The sequence below is a fragment of the Felis catus genome, chromosome E1, assembly GCF_018350175.1.
Source record: "Felis catus isolate Fca126 chromosome E1, F.catus_Fca126_mat1.0, whole genome shotgun sequence".
Lineage (NCBI taxonomy): Eukaryota > Metazoa > Chordata > Mammalia > Carnivora > Felidae > Felis > Felis catus.
The window spans coordinates 25,134,564-25,154,210 of NC_058381.1; the positions used below are offsets into that span (position 1 = coordinate 25,134,564).

At 35.9% G+C, this 19,647-nt stretch overlaps 1 protein-coding gene and 1 long non-coding RNA gene across 3 annotated transcripts in view; one reads left to right on the forward strand and one right to left on the reverse strand.

Annotated features, from left to right (window-relative positions):
- USP32 (ubiquitin specific peptidase 32) overlaps positions 1–19,647 on the reverse strand; it is a 242,241-nt gene that overhangs the window by 55,740 nt on the left and 166,854 nt on the right. For both annotated transcript variants that reach the window (XM_003996605.6, XM_011289074.4), the window contains exon 12: positions 9,026–9,128. In XM_003996605.6, coding sequence (XP_003996654.4) covers positions 9,026–9,128 — 103 coding nt within the window. The remainder of the gene's footprint in view (positions 1–9,025; positions 9,129–19,647) is intronic.
- The window catches only part of LOC109494292, a 124,639-nt gene continuing 112,882 nt past the window's right edge, over positions 7,891–19,647 (forward strand). The window contains exon 1 of the long non-coding RNA XR_002149027.2: positions 7,891–8,751. This is a non-coding gene — a long non-coding RNA (uncharacterized LOC109494292). The remainder of the gene's footprint in view (positions 8,752–19,647) is intronic.

Sequence of the window (19,647 nt, forward strand, 5' to 3'; positions counted from 1 at the left end):
AGGGCTGGAACTCATGAACTGCGAGATCATGACCTGATGACCTGAGCCAAAGTCAGAAGCTTAACTGACTGAGTCACCCAGGCACCCCAATATGTATTACATTTAAAAAACAGCATATGGGGGCGCCTGGGTGGCGCAGTCGGTTAAGCGTCCGACTTCAGCCAGGTCACAATCTCGCGGTCCGTGGGTTCGAGCCCCGCGTCAGGCTCTGGGCTGAAGGCTCAGAGCCTGGAGCCTGTTTCTGATTCTGTGTCTCCCTCTCTCTCTGCCCCTCCCCCGTTCATGCTCTGTCTCTCTCTGTCCCAAAAATAAATAAAAAGTTGAAAAAAAAATAAAAAATAAAATAAAATAAAAAAAATAAAAAACAGCATATGGTTTCTTTTTCTTTCACTTAACATTATATTCACAGGATTTTCCTGTGAGAGGGTTTCAAACAGGGGAACACTATAATCCATTTTTTGCTTTAAAACTACAGAAAGGTTGGGGCGCCTGGGTGGCGCAGTCGGTTGAGCGTCCAACTTCAGCCAGGTCACGATCTCACGGTCAGTGAGTTCGAGCCCCGCGTTGGGCTCTGGGTTGATGGCTCAGAGCCTGGAGCCTGTTTCCGATTCTGTGTCTCCCTCTCTCTCTGCCCCTTCCCCGTTCATGCTCTGTCTCTCTCTGTCCCAAAAATAAATAAACGTTGAAAAAAAAATTAAAAAAAAAAAAACCAGAAAGGACTAGAGACAGAAACTGAAAATTGAGACACAAGTTAGAAGACTCCTACAATAATTCAAGGCAAGAGATGATAAGCTACTATACCATAAAGCTAGATTCAGAAATAAGGAGATAGAGAGAACATGGACTTAGGATATGTAGGAGGTGAAAAAAATTGACAACTACATGAAAAAGAGGCAAAGATAATTCCAAAGTAGAACCTGAGGTGCTGGTGAAGATAACTAGATGGGAGTTGACACTTTCATAAGGTAAAGTATGTGAGTTAATGGGATCATTTGGGGAAAGAGCTTATTTGGGGATATTCTTGTTTGAGTTACCTAGACACTTGAGTCTTGTGTCCAGGACAGAAAAAGAGGCTAAATATAAAATTCTGGAGCTCAAGAGACTTCCTAAAGCATAAGAAAATGTTGTATGTAGAACAATGAGAGAACAATATTTACAGAATAGGCAATGGAAGAATCTGAGAAGGACACTGAATCTGAATGATGAGAGAGAAATCAAGAGATTTTGCAGTACCAGAAGCAGAGACTGCTTGCATAGAATTATTTTCTACTAAGTTTAGTAATGGAAAAACAGAAACATAAGACTTGCAGAGAAGCAGGAGGAAAGGTGCTATGAGAATGTGCATTGTGAATGTTTTTAGAAGATTAGGATATTTGTAACTGAGAGGGGAAAGAGAAAGACTGAAGGAATTAACCAGTAAAACAAGATCCCGTAGGCATCTGAGGAGATACACAAGAGCATGGGTAGAAGAACTCAAGTGGCATTCAGTAAACACTGACATGCATTTTAGTAGATTAAAATTGATCACTGAAGGCACTGCTTATAAAGTAAATAATTGCAACCCAAGAAAAAAAACACATCAAATTTAAAAGACAAACTCCAAGTAACAGCATAGCAATAGCACAGTGGGTGCTTTAGTTTCTTTTAATGCAATTATAGCATCTCTAATTTTAGCCCAAACAGGGAGACACTGTATCAACATTTTATTATATGCTTTCTCCTCTTTGATCTATAAACCAGGTGAATACCATCAATTTGTAGATCCTTCAGAAGCCAGTTCTGAAGAAATTTCAGTGCCTTTAATAGAGTGGCAAGAAGAATGAGAATAAAACCCAGGTTTCTACAGCCCAATTCACTTTATGGATTAAATTTTTAAAAACAGCAATTGTTTAAAACTTCAAACAATTCAGAAGTATACAAATTCATATTTTAAGTTTTATTTATTTTGAGAGAGAGAGTGAGAGAGAGAGAGAGAGAGAGAGAGCGAGCAAGCAGGGGAGGGGCAGAGAGGGACAGAGGGAGGGAGGGAGGAAGAGAGAATCCCAAGCAGGCTCTTCACTGTCAGTGTGGAGCCCAATGCAGGGCTCAAACCCACGAACTATGAGATCATGATCTGAGCCAAAACAGAGTTGGAAGCTTAATCAACTGAACCACCCAGGTGCCCCAGAGATTCACATTCTTTACTACAGATCCTAATGTTAGCATCTTCTGTCAATTATTAACGTTCCTAAAGTATGGGAAAAATACCAGATTAATTTGGGTATTAAATAAGCCTAGCTCACCGTGAAAATTTTATTCCCTCTTCAATTCTCTCTCACTTCCTCTGATTACTTCAAGGAAAGGGTCCCAGTTTAAGTGTGCCTTGGCGGCTCAGTCGGTTAAGCGCCCAACTCTTGATTTTGTCTCAGGTCATGATCTCAGTTTGTGATATTGAGCCTGGTGTCAGGCTCTGCACTGTCAGTGGGATTCTCGGTCTCCCTCTGCACTCCCGCCCTGCTCGTGTTCTCTCTTTCAAAATAAACAAACATCTAAAAAAAAAAACAGATTAATGTGCTAATCTAATACTTGATCTGCTGATATAACATTTAATAACTTCTCTTTTTAACAGAGAACAGGCTTTAACACTAGTCTTTAAAGGGCAACACTATTTAGCTAGAATTTGATATTATATCTTATTTTCACTGAATTTATTTTTATTTGACCTATTTCTGGAGTGTGACACTGATTTTCTATTTAAGATAGTGATATAGGGGTGCCTGGGTGGCTCAGTCGGTTAAGCGTCCAACTTCAGCTTAGGTCATGATCTCGCGGTCTGTGAGTTCGAGCCCTGCATCAGGCCCTGTACTGACAGCTCAGAGCCTGGAGCCTGCTTCAGATTCTGTGTCTCCTTCTCTCCCTCTGTCCCTACCCTGCTCGTGCTCTGTCTCTCTCTGTCTCAAAGATAAACATTAAAAATATTAAAAAAAAAAAAGATAGTGATATAAAGTTTACTTTTAAAATATTTACATAAAAATGATAAAATATAATTAAAATGATAAAGTTACTTACATAAACGTATTAAGCAAATAATAGCATGGGCATTATATGGCAAAATATGATGACCACAGTACAGAAATGACTATAAATTGGGAATCTACATTAAATAGGATTTTGGGTTATTGGCATATATATATACATACATACATACATATATATATACACACACACATACATATATATATACACACACATATATATATATATATACATATATATATATATATTTTTTAAGTAAGTTCTATGCCCAATGTGGGGCTTGAACTCATAACCCAGAGACTGAAGAACTGCATGCTCTATCGACTGAGCCAGTCAGGCACCCCATAGTATTTTAAATTACACTATCCATCAAAGTCAAAATTGTATGGAGAACAGAACAAAAGAAACAAAATGACTCATGGCCAAAGAAGTAGACATGTAAATTAGGTTTGAGTAGTTTACATCATTTATCATATGTTTGGCTTTCAGTGTGTGGATTTTACAGCAATTTCTTAGAGATAATACTTATTTTCTCAAAGTTTTTCTGATATTGAGTTCATATCAGCAAAAATGCATTAAATTTAGATTTCAAAAGAAATTTTCAGTGAACAAAAATGACTTATATTACTCCAATGGTTTCTGATTTATTAGGTTTGGAGCGGAACAGAGGCATTTCTTTTCTTTTTTTTTAAAGGTCTTTATGTGATCCTATTATGCAGTCAAAATTGATAGCCATTGTCCTAGTGAGGACTATTGTCTAAAACTTCTGTTTTCATAATGTGCTGCAAATACTGAGAGTATAGTAGTAACTGATTGCTTATTGAATGTATTACTTGCTCTGGAACTTGCTTTTCACTTCCAATAGTTGATTTTTTTTTTTCTTATCTGCCAATACAGTCTTCTTCCTTCGGGGAGAGATATTCTGGAATTTCTCTCTTAGCGGTTCTCCAACTTAGTGGCACATTAGCATCACTTGGGAAGCTTTTAAAATCCCAAGGCCAAGGTGGCACCCAAATCAATTAAATCAGAATTTCTGAGGGTGAGGATCAGGGCACCAGGTGTTTTTCTTTTAACCCAGGTGATTCCAATGCACAGTCAAGTCAGAGAACCACTTTTCTGGAACAATGTGCACACCCCTGAAAAAGTGGCAAATTACATATAGGCTATTTGCTTTGTATTCAATGTCTTCCACATAAAAATAAATAAAATCTGAGAAGGAATAGAGGTCATGGGGGAAGGATGCTCTCAGGATAAGGCAATATGCCTACCACATGGCCTACTGTCAGTCCCACCCACCAGGTCTGAACACAGGTTCTCTTCTTGGCAGTCAATTTAGGTTCTGATTCCTTATTAACTAGACAATCCCATTTCTACAGGGTTTATAGTTGTGATTCCCACAGTCTTCTACCAATTCTCTGATCTCAGGAACAAGATTACATGGAATGGGGTAGAGAGGAAGATAAAGAATCCTAAAACTTAACAACCCACAGAGGTCAGTCTCCCTTGTTTAAAGATCAAGAGCCCAAAGCCAAACTCAATCTGGGGTGTGGGTGTAAGGAGTGAGTTGCTAACCAAGATACAAACTGCCTCTAAAAACAGCTGGGAAGGGGGCCTGGATGGCTCGGTCACTTAAGCATCTGACTTCAGCTCAGGTCATGATCTCATGGTTCGTGAGTTCGAGCCCCACACTGACTGGGCTCTCTGCTCTTAGTGTAGAGCTCGCTTTGGATCTTCTGTCTCCCTCTCTCTCTCTGCCCTTACCTCACTCATGCTCGCTCACTCTCTGTCAAAAGTAAACATTAAAAAAATAATAAAGTTAAGCTCTTCTTAAAAAAATAAATAAAATTAAAACTCTAAACAGATTCAGATTTTAGTGAGCTTTTGGGTCATTTACTTCTTTCCTATAAAGAAGGAGTAAGACTGATAGCATAGCCATTTTGAAAGAATAACTTTTGAAAAATTAAAGTCTTCTCCTAGATCACTCCGTTATCGTCCAGAAAAATCACTTTATTTTTGCTGTAACTGTTCTTGACCTTAAATGGTGGGTGCATAACTATCACATGGTTGACAGGAAACTCTTTTTAAAATTTATATTCATTTCTCTATTCCATTTATTTTAAGTTTGTTTATGCACTATAATTACTTTAAGTTTTACAATAATTTAGCAATAGAATGATTTTAATAGCTTATCAGAGACTGAAATCTTTGCTGCCAGTGACTGCACACTGTACCATATGCTTTTAACATGGTGCAGTGAATGATAACCTTTTTAGACTTAGAGAGTAAGAGCTTTTCTTCACTTATTTCCCACTGTTCCAACTAGAGTGGTCTGTCTTCTCACTGTCTGACTTTCTTTGCTATTCTAGGAATCTACTGCTCTCGGTGTCCGGCACTGCCTTGAAACTGTCACCATTACTCAGGTTCTTTCTTCTTTCCCCTTCCTCCTCTATTTTTCAGGTCATTGCTTCCACTCTTGCTTTCGGTGAAATTATCAACATTTTCAGTCAACTAATCTTTCCTTCTGCATGTTAAGAAAACCAATAATGGTCATATACTGTAGTCACTGGCTCTTTCTGAGAGTGTTATTTCCAGTTGCTCTGGAAATTTTTTTCCCCTAAATATCAAAGGATCTTTTGTTTTGTTTTTAGTGACTTCTGGCTCTGGAACTATTAGCAACTGTTCTGTGTTTTTAAGAAGATAGGTCTCTACAGTAGATAAAGTTTCACCCAGGGTGAAAATTTTCCTCATTCTCTTGAGTCGATGATTCCTAAAAGGGCTATGTGGCACTTTAACATACGATAATTCTATTTTGAGCATTTCATGATTCCTTCTGAGTTGTATCAAATGATTAATGATGTTCCAAAATAAGGGTCAGGATTCATTTTCTTCTCTATCAGTGATGATGCTACTTCTTTTTATACATATGTATATTCCAAGTATTAATTAACTTAAACAACTACTAGTTATGCCAATTTTATATTACATCAGTCTGCAATGCTGGTTTTCAAAAAATGGAAGGCAGTATAGAGTAATGGAAAAAGCACTAAGGTAGGAATCAAGAGACCCAAGCTCCAGAAATCTAGATCAATTAATAAAGTAATTGCCTAATACAACTCTGTGCAATTACAAAACCTAAAGAGACCTCAGAGGCTTTGTCTATAAATTCAAAAAAGAGAAGTGCTTCAAATGTTTCTTAGATTAGAAGCATTATGTAATAATAATAAATCATAATAAACAGTAAGACTAGTACATGAGTACTAGTACTCATGAGGACTAGTACATGAGTAGTAATACTGCTCCCTCAGTTCTCAAACAGGAAGAAAGACAAACATATATACTATAATGATGACAAACAGAAAAGATTTCACCATTTCTCCTCATTTACATTTTTACAAAGGGAGATTTCACATGGCAGAAATACCTTTGGCTCATTAATGAACAGATTGCATGAGCAGATCAAATATTCAACCTCAAGTCAATCATAGCAAATTTGAGGTAAACCACTACAGAGTATGCCATTTTATGGAGACATTAACTAAAGCTAATTGATGGTCTTATTAGGTGGGCAGATTAAGCCCACAGTAAGATCAAATTATCCAAAACAATAAAAACACCAATTAATTTTTCTTAAACAAAGTATTTGCCAAAATTGCTGTATACTGCAAAGGTAAATAGAAATCATTAATTACTATTGCTACTGCTGCTAAAACCACTGTTAATATTACTACCATTACTTCCCTAACTTTACATAGGGTTTCTACTTGCCAGGCATGGGGCCAAGTGCTTCACAAATGTTAATTTATTTAATTCTTTATAATAACCCTATTGAAATAATCTTGTTGTTCATATGAAGAAACTGAGGTAGGGAAAGGATAAGTAACTTGTTTAAAGTCATACAGCAAGTAGCAGGTCCAGGACTCTACCACAAGGGGTACAAGCTCACTGCTATTATCCTATACTGTTTTCTCAGACTATTAGGTAATACTTCAGTACTTACTATGTACCAGACAGTGTCCTAAAATGTTTCATAGGGGCATCTGGGTGGCTCAGTCAGTTGAGCGTCCGACTTCCGCTCAGGTCATGATCTCACAGTTTGTGGGTTTGAGCCACATATCAGGCTCTGTGCTGACTGCTCAGAGCCTGGAGCCTGCTTCGGATTCTGTGTCTCTATCTGTCCCTCCCTGCTCACGCTCTCTCTCTCAAAAATAAACAAACATTAAAAAAAATTTTTTGTTTTAAATGCTTCACATGTATCAGCTCCTTTAATCTTCTTAACATGCTATGATGCAGGTTACTGTTCTTAATCTCATTTCACAGATGAGGCCCAGAATGTCATTTTTTAAAATAGTTATTTGCATATAAAACAAAGTTACCTTTTATTTACTAAAGATCACTTTTCTAATACATATCTTCAGAAAAGACTGCTCTTACTCAATTTACATTTTTCCCTCTTATTAAGTAAGTTGCCTTAAGTCTCTGCTACTTTTCCCTACACATAAATTGATACCTTTCTCACAACAGTTAACCAGTTTCATTTTAAAGTAAACTTTAAGTCTGCATTTGACAGACATACTAGACAACAATACAGAATGCCACAGCAGAGAGAATATGATACTTAAGTGTAGATTTCCACCTCTATATCTCTCCCTTACTACCCTCCACTAATTCTTTTCATGCACAGAAGGGTTATGGGAAGCAAGAGCAAATCAGGTTTGTGTTCTCAACACTGCACTTCTGTCTACTTATGAGAGATGTGCTGCTAAGAACAAGACCTCTACCATGTTCCTACAGGAAATAAAAATAACTCTTCAAAACACAAAATGAGGATTTTCTTTGAGTCTGTAGCCAGTAAGACTTTAATAACCATTAATTCTAAGGCCAATTTAAGAATATAAAGAACAAAAAGCATTTCAAAAAAGACTTGATGCTTTACCTCAATGTTTTCATTTTCTACCTACAATCACCATCATTATCTACCTACAAAGTTTGAAGTCATTTGCCTACTTCTCCTTCAACAACATCAGTCTATTTTTTCCAATTAACATATTTTATATGTGAAAACACAATATTAAACTCTGCAAAACGGAAAAAGAACCAGTTAGAATAATGAAGTAAATAATGTGAACATCTACTAATATTCTGATAAATAAGCAATGACACAAAAGGACATACAGGAAAAAATATGAATCAAACTATCAGGTTAGTGATCATTTGGTTGGTGACCATTTGGTAACTAACGATGAATCTATATATCAACTGGCTCTCCAAAAATGGGAGAAATATGATTCCTAGCATTACTCTGAGTCTTTTCATACTGAAGAAAAATCCATTCTTTGTTTTACATAAGACTCTAGGGGTGCCTGGGTGGCTCTGTCAGTTAAGCATCTAACTCTTGACTTTGGCTCAGGTCATGATCTCATAGTTCATGAGATTGAGTCCACTGACAGTATGGAGCCTGCTTGGGATTCTCTCTCCCTCTCTCTCTGCCTCTCCCTCACTCGCGTGTGATCTCTCTCAAAATAAACAATCAAAATACACACACACATACATAAAGACTCTAGAATTTTCATTGAGAATTCCTCTTTTAACTCTTTATTTGGAACAATGGCAGATTATCATTTAGAAACTGAATCTAATGTTAGTCCTGAAATTAACTTTCTTGAACAGAAAAATCAACACTTCTTACCCAAGGGTCTTCAACATTTTGATGAAAAAGGTGAACAAATGAAGGATAAGGTAAGTGATGTGGTTGAGATACCACTGGCTTAAAAGTCAGACCTTAGGTTTGATCCCAGTAAGCAAGATATTTAGGTCACCTTTAATTTCAGCCTTAGGTACATCACAGGTAAAATGAATATAATACCACTTTTCTCCCAGGGATATTGTGAGCATTAAATGAGATATGTAAAATGCTCGCTTCTCCTAGATCACTCCGGATCACTCCACGAGCCACCAAAGTCTGATAGAGTTGAAAATCCTATGAAATATTACATACGGGGGTCATACTCACGTATTTGACATATTCTTTCCACTGCTGCCACCACTGCATAGAGATGATAAACCAATTGTGTCCTGGTTGCAGACCATACCTGCTCTCTCGTTCTAACCATCCTCTGTACATACAAAAGACATTCAGTATATCAAATAGTATGAAACAGATGACCACACATCCACAAATTATCATTAGAAATTTTTACAAAGGAAAAACATGACACATATACTTGGGGGACTGCCATAGTTTAAATTAGTGAAACACTGGTAAGCCAAATTTAGGAGTCCTAAATACCACTATCAGGCTTCACACTGATGTTTTAAAAACAGCTTTACTGAGGACTAACTTACATAACACAAAATTTACCTGAATTCAGCGTACAGCTCAATGATTTTGGTAAATTTATAAACATGTGCAACCATCACCAGAATCCAATTCTAGAATATTTCAATTACCCCTAAAAGCTATCCTGTACCCACATTTAGTCAAGTTACATCACCACCCTCAGCCCAGGAAACTACCAGTCTATTTTCTATCTCTTACAATTTGCCCTTTTCTGAACATTTCATATACATAGAATAATACAACACATGGTCTTTTATACCTGGCCTCTTTTCCTTACCATAATGTTTTTGAGGTTCATCTATGTTGCAGCAGATATCATTAGTTTGTGCCTTTTAATTCCATTCCAAATATTACTTAAAATCATTCCAAAGGTCTGTATACACATTTTGTTTATCTACCTAACATCTGATAATCTGAAACTGGCAATCTATTTTCCAAAGTGGCTGCACCATTTAACATTCCCATCAGTAAGGTACAATGGTTCTAGTTTTTCCACATTCTTGGTAACACTTGTTATTGCCTGTCTTTTCTATCAAACGTTCAAGTGGGTATGAAGTGGTAACACATGGTGATTTAAAAAAAACTTTTACAGAGGAGAAATTCATAACATAAGGTGTTGGTTGCCTATTTTGAATGTACTAATGCCAGTGGACTGTTATGCTTTAAATGGTCACTTTTATGTTATGTATATTTCTCCAAAACATTTTCATACATCCCAAATGAGTAGTGATACATTAGGCAGTTATTTCCTATTATTCCCTTCCCCCAGCCCTTGACAATCACCATTCTGTTCTCTTTATCTATTCATTTACCTATTCTGGATATTTCATATAAATAGAATCATACAATATGTGACCTCTTATATCTGGCTTTTTTCATTTGTGAGGTTCATCCATGTTGCTGCACGTAGGAATATATCGTTCCTTTTTACGGCTGAATAATATTCCACAGTATGCATATACCACATTGTGTTTACCTATTCATCCACTGATGGCTACTTGGGCTGTTTCCACTTACTACTTATTGTATATAGTGTTGCTCTGAACATTTGTTTACAAGTATTTGAGTCCCTGTTTTCAACTGTTTGGGGTATATACCTAGAAGTGGAATTGCCAGGTTACATGGGATTCCATGTTGAGGAACTACCAACTTTTCCACACAGCAGCTATACCATTTTATATTTCCACCAGTGATATACCAGTGTCCCAATTTCTCCACATCCTTACAAAATTATTTTCCATTTTTTTAATTATAAACATCCTAGTAAGTGCAAAGCAGAATCATTGTGGTTTTTGAGTTGCATTTCCTTAATGACTAATGATTTTGAGTATCTTTTTATGTGCTTGATGACCATTTGTAGGTCATCTCTGGAGAAATGTGTATTCAAGTTCTTTACCCAGTTTTTAATTGAGTTTTCTTTTTGTTAGTGAGCTGTAGGAGTTAGTTGACCCCTGGTTAGTTGACCCCTGGCAGATCTGTGATTTACAAATGTTATCTCCATTTTGTTGGTTAGTTGACCCCTGGCAGATCTGTGATTTACAAATATTATCTCCATTTTGCAGGTTGTTTTGTCACTTTCTTGACAATGTCCTTTGATAAACATAAGTTAAAAAAATTTTTTTTAATACTTATTTATTTTTGAGAGAGAGAGAGAGAGAGAGAGAGAGAAAGGGAGATACAGAATCTGAAGCAGTCTCCAGGCTCTGAGCTGTCAGCACAGAGCCTGACATGGGTCATGAACTCACGAACCATGAGATCATGACCTGAGTTGAAGTCAGATGCTTAACTGACTGAGACACCCAGATGCCTCGATAAACAGTTTAAAATTTTGATGGTCAGGGGCACTTGAGTGGCTCGGTTGGTTAAGCGTCCCACTCTTGATTTCAGCTCAGGTCATGATCCCACAGTTCCTGAGTTTGAGCCCCTCAATGGGCTCTGCACTGACAGTGTAGAGCCTGTTTGGGATTCTCTCTCTGTCCTCTCTCTCTGCCCCTCCCCCCTACTCATGTGTGCACAATCCTTCTCTCTCAAAATAAACTTAAATTAAAAAAATAAAAATAAATAAATTTTGATGGTCAAATTTATCTATTTTTTCTTTGGTTGCTCATGGTTTTTATTGTCACACGTAAGAATTCAACTTAAAATCCAAATCACTTTTGAAAAAAATATTTTTCCTAGATACAGAATAAAAGTACCATTCTGCTCACTCCTGGATTCCAAGATTTCTGATGAGAAACCTGCTGTTAATCTTATTGAAGATCTACTGCATGTGGTGGATAGCTTTTCTCTTGCTACTTTAAAAATTTTCTCTGTCTCTGGCTTCTGATCATCTGATTAAAATGAGTCTTGGTGTAAATCACTTACAGTGTTATCCTTCTTGGAGCTCGATGAGCTTTTCTAATGTTTAGGTTCATATCATTTATCAAGTGTGGGGAGTTTGGACCCATTATTTCTTCAAGTATTCTGCCACTTTTTCTCTTCTCCTTCTGGGATTCCTATGTGTATGATGGTACGGTTGTTGCTATTTCAACAGGTCCACTAAACTCTGTTCATTTCCCTTAGTTCTTTTGTCTTTCTACTACTCAGTCTCAATAGCTTCAATTGACCTATCTTTAGATTTTAACTTCTCTCAAACCAGGCTTTATGGTTCTTGATATATAAAAAGAGTGTAAAAAAACATTTCTAGCTTGTAGGCTGTATAAAATCAGGTAGTGGACCAAAGTCAGCCAATGGGCCACAGTGTAATAATCCATGGTTTAACATATAGTCTGTCCTAGACAATATCACATGTACTTGAATATGTACCCTGCTGTTGTTGGGTGGAGTGTTCTGCTGCTGGGTGCATATACATTTACAACTTTTATATTTTCCTGAAGAACTGCAACTTACCATAAATGTCTGTGTAGTAACAATCCTTTGTCTAAAAGCCATTTTTTCCTAAATATGCATGGTTATATTTATTTCAGCATTTTACTTTGAATCTATTTGTGTCTTTGAATCTCAAGTATTTGGATTAAAAAAAATCAGTCTAGCTTTTGATAATTGTTTAATCCATTTATACTTAAAGTAATTATTGATATGGATTTGTGCCTACCATTTTGTTACTTGTTTTCTATTTATCTCAAGTATTTTTGATTTTCTATTCCTCCTTTACTTCCTTCTTTTGTATTAGATTGTTCTGTATTAGATAGCATATCATTTTAATTATCTTTTTAAGGAAACTATATTTGGGATTATATTCTTATGGCTGCTTTAGAGTTACAAAATAAAGCTTAACACATGCTACTTCAGATTAATACTAATTTATTTCAGTAAAATATAGATGCTGTTCAAATATAGCTCTAGTTCCCATTCTCTTGGTTGTATTATTGTCATGCATATGACGTCTTTTTATCATGTAAGAACAACATAGCTTTCAAATTATTCTTATGATTTTGTATTTTAAGTCAGTAAAAAGGTGAAACAGAAATGTATTGGTATATCATTATGTTTACTGGTGCTCTATATTTCTTTATGTAATTCAAATTATTGTCTGGGGTCACTTTGTTTTAGCATGAAGAAGTTCCTTCAATATTTTAAGTATTTTATTCCTTCAGTATTTAAGACATGTTAACTAGCAATAGTGTTTGTATGGACTGTTTTCAAATTACCTTAATTTCTGAAGGATAATTCTGCTGGATAAAGAATTCTGGGTTAACAGTTTTCCCCCTTCAACACTCTGAATGTCATCACACTGCCTACCGACCCCTATCATTTCTAAAAGAAAAAAAAAAGGTCAGCCATTAATCTTATTGCCTTCTACAGAAGGAGTCATTTTTCTCTTCCTGCTTTTAAGATCTTCTCATTGTAACTTTGAACAGTTTGACTGTGATATGTTTAGATGTGGATCTGTTTTTAACCTGCTTGCAGTTTGTTGGGCTTCTTGGATTAGTGACTTTCAATACTTTTAGAAGATCCAGCCATTATTTTGTCAAATATTTTTTTCTGCTCCTTTCCTCCTTTTGGGACTTCCATTATGTGTGTATTGGTATACCTGTCTCTGGTGTTTCACACACCTCAGGTTCTGTTCATTTTTATTTATTCTCTCTGCTCTTCATACTGGAAAATCTCTATTGATCTATATTCTATTTTGCTGATTATTTCTCTGCAACTCTAATCAGTTGCTGAGTCCCTGTAGCGAATTTTCATTTCATTTATTGTAATTTTCAACTCCAGGATTTCCATTGAGTTCACTTTTAAAATTTTTATCTCCTTATTGATATTTTATATTTGACTAGTTATTGTCATTATATTTTCCTTTAAATCTTTAAACAAAGCTTCCTTTAGCACTGAAAACATTTATAACAACTGCTGTGAAATCTTTGTGTCCTAAGTCAAACATCTGAGGCTACTTCAGTGACAGTTTCTATTATCTAGTGTTGTCACCACCACCACCACGGTATATGGGTCACGTTTTCTATTTTTTGTATGTTTCATGATCTTCTGTTATTGAGAACTGGACATATTTGATAATATGTTTCACCAACTCTGGATTCTGATACCACCTGTGTGTTTTGCCTTGTGACTTCCTGGACTAATTCTAGAGTCTGTTTCCCCTGCAGTGTGAGGCAGCTCAGTTTTATTATTTTTTACATTTAAGTTTGGCTTCCTTGGGAACAGCATAATTTACTGATCAGACAATAACTGGTGAGGGGCTATGCTGAAACATCTTGAGCCAGTAATACTTACACTTTTTCTTGATGGAAGAGTTTGCAGTTTGAAAAATGATACGAAGTTCAGGCAGATAACGAACTTCCTTGGTTTTTACTTTTTGCATGTGCAAGGTCTCACATTCAATCAGGAATGAATAGATAGCTACGGTCCTCCTTGGTTTCTGCTGAGCTTGGGCCTAGCCTTGTATATGAGCAGGCTTCCAGATCATTTGTGATATGGTGAAATATATCAATACTCATTACGGTCATCTTGTTCCCTGGATCTCTTGGTTAAAATTTTGACTGGCCTGTCAGTCTGGTGTTTTCCTTAATCAGTATCTCAACCCCAAGCTAATGATGTTCCCTGATTGTTTGCCAACATGATTGTCATATAAATATATATGACTATATATATATATATATATATATATATATACATATATATACATATAAATATATATGACTATATATATATATAAATTACTTATTTATATATATACACACACACAAATATAAATATTGTGTATATGCACAATTTTCTTGGGCAGGCATTCATGCCTGTCCTATTCCAAATTAAGTCAGCCTTTTCATCTCTGCCTTGGTAAAACTATCATGTTGGGTAGGAAGGAATGGGAACAGCCCCAAGAAAAATTACCACAGATTCCCATTACCCTTACCAAGGTTTAGTGGTTTTTCTTGAATAAATGCTTCCCAATTGTCAAATAGCTTTGGTCCATTTCCAAAGTCCTAAAATAGCTGGCTGACAATTTTGTACAATGTTCTATTTTGTCCAGTTGCTTTTCAGGGAGGATTTGCTGACATCTTCACTCAGCCATTGCAGAAATACTAATTTTGATATAAATTACTGATTCTTTAAGTTAGAGAGAAATATTTCTTTCATCTCATTGCATATACACCAACCCGATTCATACTTTAAAAATCATCCGACAAATTCAAATGAATTTCTAGGAGTAAAAATGCAGGCAAAATAACACAAAAGTCAAAAGTCAAAAATGAAATGAACCACTTTGGAATCTAGAATTTAAAATTCAGATTTAGTAAAAATAAGGAATACAGAGGCAGATTATTTGTGTTTTCAATGAAAAAAGTCATTGACTTGATCCTGCCACTTCCATGCAATTTTTGGTAATACGTTACTCAACTTTTGTGTTCTCAGTTTCCTCTTCTATAAAATGGGATGGTGATACTAATTTAAAGCAGTTATTCTTTTTTTAAATATAATTTATTGTCAAAATGGTTTCTGTACAACACCCAGTGCTCATCCCAACAAGTTAAAGCAGTTATTCTAAGGAATAGGTGAAATAATGCAAATGAAACTACTGTGTAAAGAACAAAGTTCTATAAAAACATGAGATTTTACCAGTATTATATTTTAAAATAGGGATGCTATAAGCATTTGCAAAATAATTAAGCCAAGAAATGTATATACAGGTTATACAGCATTTTTTTAAGTTTTTATTTTAATTCCAGTTAGCTAACATACAATGTTATTTTAGTTTCAGGTGTACAATATACTGATTCAACAATTCCATACATCACCTGGTGCTTATCTAGACAGCATTCTTTTTTTTTAAATTTTTTTTTCAACGTTTTTTATTTATTTTTGGGACAGAGAGAGACAGAGCATGAACGGGGGAGGGGCAGAGAGAGAGGGAGACACAGAATCGGAAACAGGCTCCAGGCTCTGAGCCATCAGCCCAGAGCCCGACGCGGGGCTCGAACTCCCAAACCACGAGATCGTGACCTGGCTGAAGTCGGACGCTCAACCGACTGCGCCACCCAGGCGCCCCAAGACAGCATTCTTAATATGTATACTAAGTCATACTGACTTCAGAAGATATTAGCATGTGATGAAATTAGATTACAATACTGTAAGAAAAAGCTACTGCAGCTACATAAAAAGCCTTTCAGTATTTCTTTACCATATCTCATTTGTACACTTAAATGTACTTTAAAATTTTATGACAGTTAAAAATCAGAAAAAAATCAAGACAACACTGTCAACATCTGAATACAAGATGAGTAAATAAGAATGAGTTTTCTGAGCATGAAAATTAAAATGACTACATGAGACTAGAGTTTTTATGAAAACATTTTCAAAATGGATACAGCTAAAAATTCTTTAAAAAAATAACCATTTTTTGGGGGCGCCTGGGTGGCTCAGTAGGTTAAGCGTCCGACTTCAGCTCAGGTCACGATCTCGCGGTCCGTGAGTTCAAGCCCCGCATTGGGCTCTGGGCTGATGGCTCAGAGCCTGGAGCCTGTTTCAGATTCTGTGTCTCCCTCTCTCTGCCCCTCCCCCATTCATGCTCTGTCTCTGTCTCAAAAATAAACGTTAAAAAAAAATTAAAAAAAAAATAACCACTTTTTAAAAGAATCCAGTTTTTGTTAAGTTCATTTATTTTAAGAGAGTGAGCAGGGGATGGGCAGAGAGAGGTGAGGAGAGAGAAAATCTGAAGCAGGCTCCATGCTCTCAGCACAGAGCCCGATGCAGGACTCAAACCCATGAACTCTGAGGTCATCACCTGAGCTGAAATCAAGAGTCAGACACTTAAGTGACTGAGCCACCCAAGTGCCCCTAAAAGAATCTATTTTACAAAGATGGAAAATATATTTGCTACTTAAATTAATCTGAATCTCAATTGGCATTTCTCTTTAAATGTTAACTACATAATCCTTCCGGTCCTCAGGTATTCCAAACAACTCTATTCAGTATACTCTTTTATCAAGCAGTCATACACCAGAAGAACTACTGAAAAATTTGCATACACACTAGTTTCAAGAGTAAGTGACAAACTATATATTGAATTTATTCTAAAAGCCAAGTTTAATAGTGATTCAGTCTTGTTTCTGAAACTTCCTACACAAAAGTAGTAACACTAAAGCAATAAAAGATACTTGATATATTAAAAATTGATTTATAGCCATAAAAATGTGCAGGCCTATTAACCTAGATATTTCCCCTCAAGTAATATTGCCTAAATAAATACCTAACCAAAGGCATACAGAATTTATTACTAAATTATATTAAAGAAAAATAGAGATTAAAAAATAGGGGATGAATGGGGCCTACTAGCCAGTCATTTAAATTATAAAAGGCTTTTATTGATATGTAAAAGTGTCATGTGATGTAATCTGCAGTGAAAATGGAGGCCAAAAATAAAAGAGTGTTTTGAAATATCCTTCCTTCTTTCCTTTTATTTAAAAAAATTTTTTTTAATGTTTATTTTTGAAGAAGAGAGAGAGTGTGAGCAGAGAGAGAGGGAGACACAGAAGCCAAAGCAGGCTCCAGGCTCTGAGCCATCAGCACAGAGCCCAATGCAGGGCTCGAACCCATGAACTGAGAGATCATGACCTGGGCCAAAGTTGGACGCTTAACCGACTGAGCCACCCAGGTGTCCCCCTTTCTTTCTTTTAAATGTTTATTTACTTTTGAGAGACAGAGAGACAGAGTGTGAGTGGGCTAGAGGCAGAGAGAGGAAGACACAGAATCCAAAGGAGGCTCCAGGCTCTGAGCTATCAGCACAGAGCCTGACATGGGGCTTGAACTCACAAATGACCTGAGATCATGACCTGAAGTCAGACACTTAACTGACCGAGCCACGCAGGCATCATGAAATACTCTCATTTTTAAAAAAACATTTACAAATCCCATCAGAGGCATACATATGTGGGTATATGAACATAAAAGTGCCAATAGTGCAACCATTAACAAAATGAAAAGGCAATCTATGCAGTGGAAGGAAATATTTGCAAACCACAGATCCAATAAGGGCTTATATCCAAAAAAAAAAAATATATATATATATATATACACACACACATATATATATATATGAAATTCATTACCACTTAATAGTAAAAAGATAATAATAATCCAATTTAAAATGGGAAAAAACCTGAATAGATGTTTTTCTAAAAAAGACATACAAATGGCCAAAAGCTACATGAAAAGGTACTCAACACCACTAATTATCAGGGAAATACAACTCAAAACCACAATGAGGTACTAATGCATGCCTGTTAGGATGGCTATTATCAAAAAGACCAGAGAGAATATCCATTCACAGATGCGGAGGAAAAAAGAATCCTTATACACTGTTGATGGGAATATAAACTGGAATAGTCACTATAAAAACTAGGTTTCACATGAAATCAAAAAAAGAACTACCATATGATCCAGCAATCCTACTTCTGGGTATAAAACCAAAGGAAACAAAATCATGATCTTGAAGATGATAGTTTTACTTCCATATTCATTGCAGCATTATTCACAAAAGCCAAGGTGTGCTAACAACCTATGTGTACAATAATGAATGAATGGATAAACAAAATGTGGTATGTGTGTGTGTGTGTGTATGTATATATATATATATATATATATATATATATATATATATATGTATATGTATGATAGAAAAAAAAATGTGGTGTATATATATACACATACATATATATATGTGTATGATGGAATATTATCCAGTCTTAAGAGGAAATTCTGTCATTTACAACAAAATGCATAAGTCTGGAAGGCATTACACTAAGTGAAATAAGGCAGGCAAAGACAGACAAATATTGCATGGTATATCACTTATATGCAGAATCTTAAAAAAAAAAAGAGTTGAATTCAGAAACAGAGAGTAGAAGAGCAGTTGCTGGAGGTTGGGAGAATACAGACAGGCTGATAAAAGGGTACAAACTTTTATAAGATAAATAAAGTTTGAAGATGTGATGTATAATATGGTGACTACAGTTGATAACACTGTAGTGTATAACTGAAATCTGCTAAGACAGTAGACCTTAAATATTCTTACAATTAAAAAAAAAAAAAGATCCAAAATCTATAAAGAACTTATCAAACTCAACACCCAAAAAACAAATAATCCAGTAAAGAAATGGGCAAAAGACATACATAGGCACTTCCCTAAAGAAGACATCCACATGGCATACCAACAAATGAAAAAATGCTCAATATCACTCATCATCAGGGAAATACAAATCAAAACCACAATGAGATACCACCTGACACCTGTCAGAATGGCTAACATTAACAACTCAGGCAACAACAGATGTTGGTGAGGATGCGGAGAAAGAGGATCTCTTTTGCACTGCTGGCGGGAATGCAAACTGGTGTAGCCACTCTGGAAAACAGTATGGAGATCCCTCCAAAAATTAAAAATAGCACTACCCTACGACCCAGAAATTACACTACTAGGTATTTATCCAAGGGATACAGATATGCTGTTTCGAAGGGGCACATACACCCCAATGTTTATAGCAGCACTATCAACAATAGCCCAAGTATGGAAAGAGCCCAAATGTCCATCGATGGATGAATGGATAAAGGTGTGGTATATATATACAATGGAGTATTACTTGGTAATCAAAAAGAATGAAATCTTGCCATTTGCAATTATGTGGATGGAATTGGCAAAATTAGAGAAAGGCAAAGATCATATGACTTCACTCATATGAGGACTTTAAGATACAAAACAGGTGAACATAAGGGAAGGGAAGTAAAAATAATATAAAAACAGGGAGGGGGACAAACATAAGAGACTCTTAAAAATGGAGAACAAACAG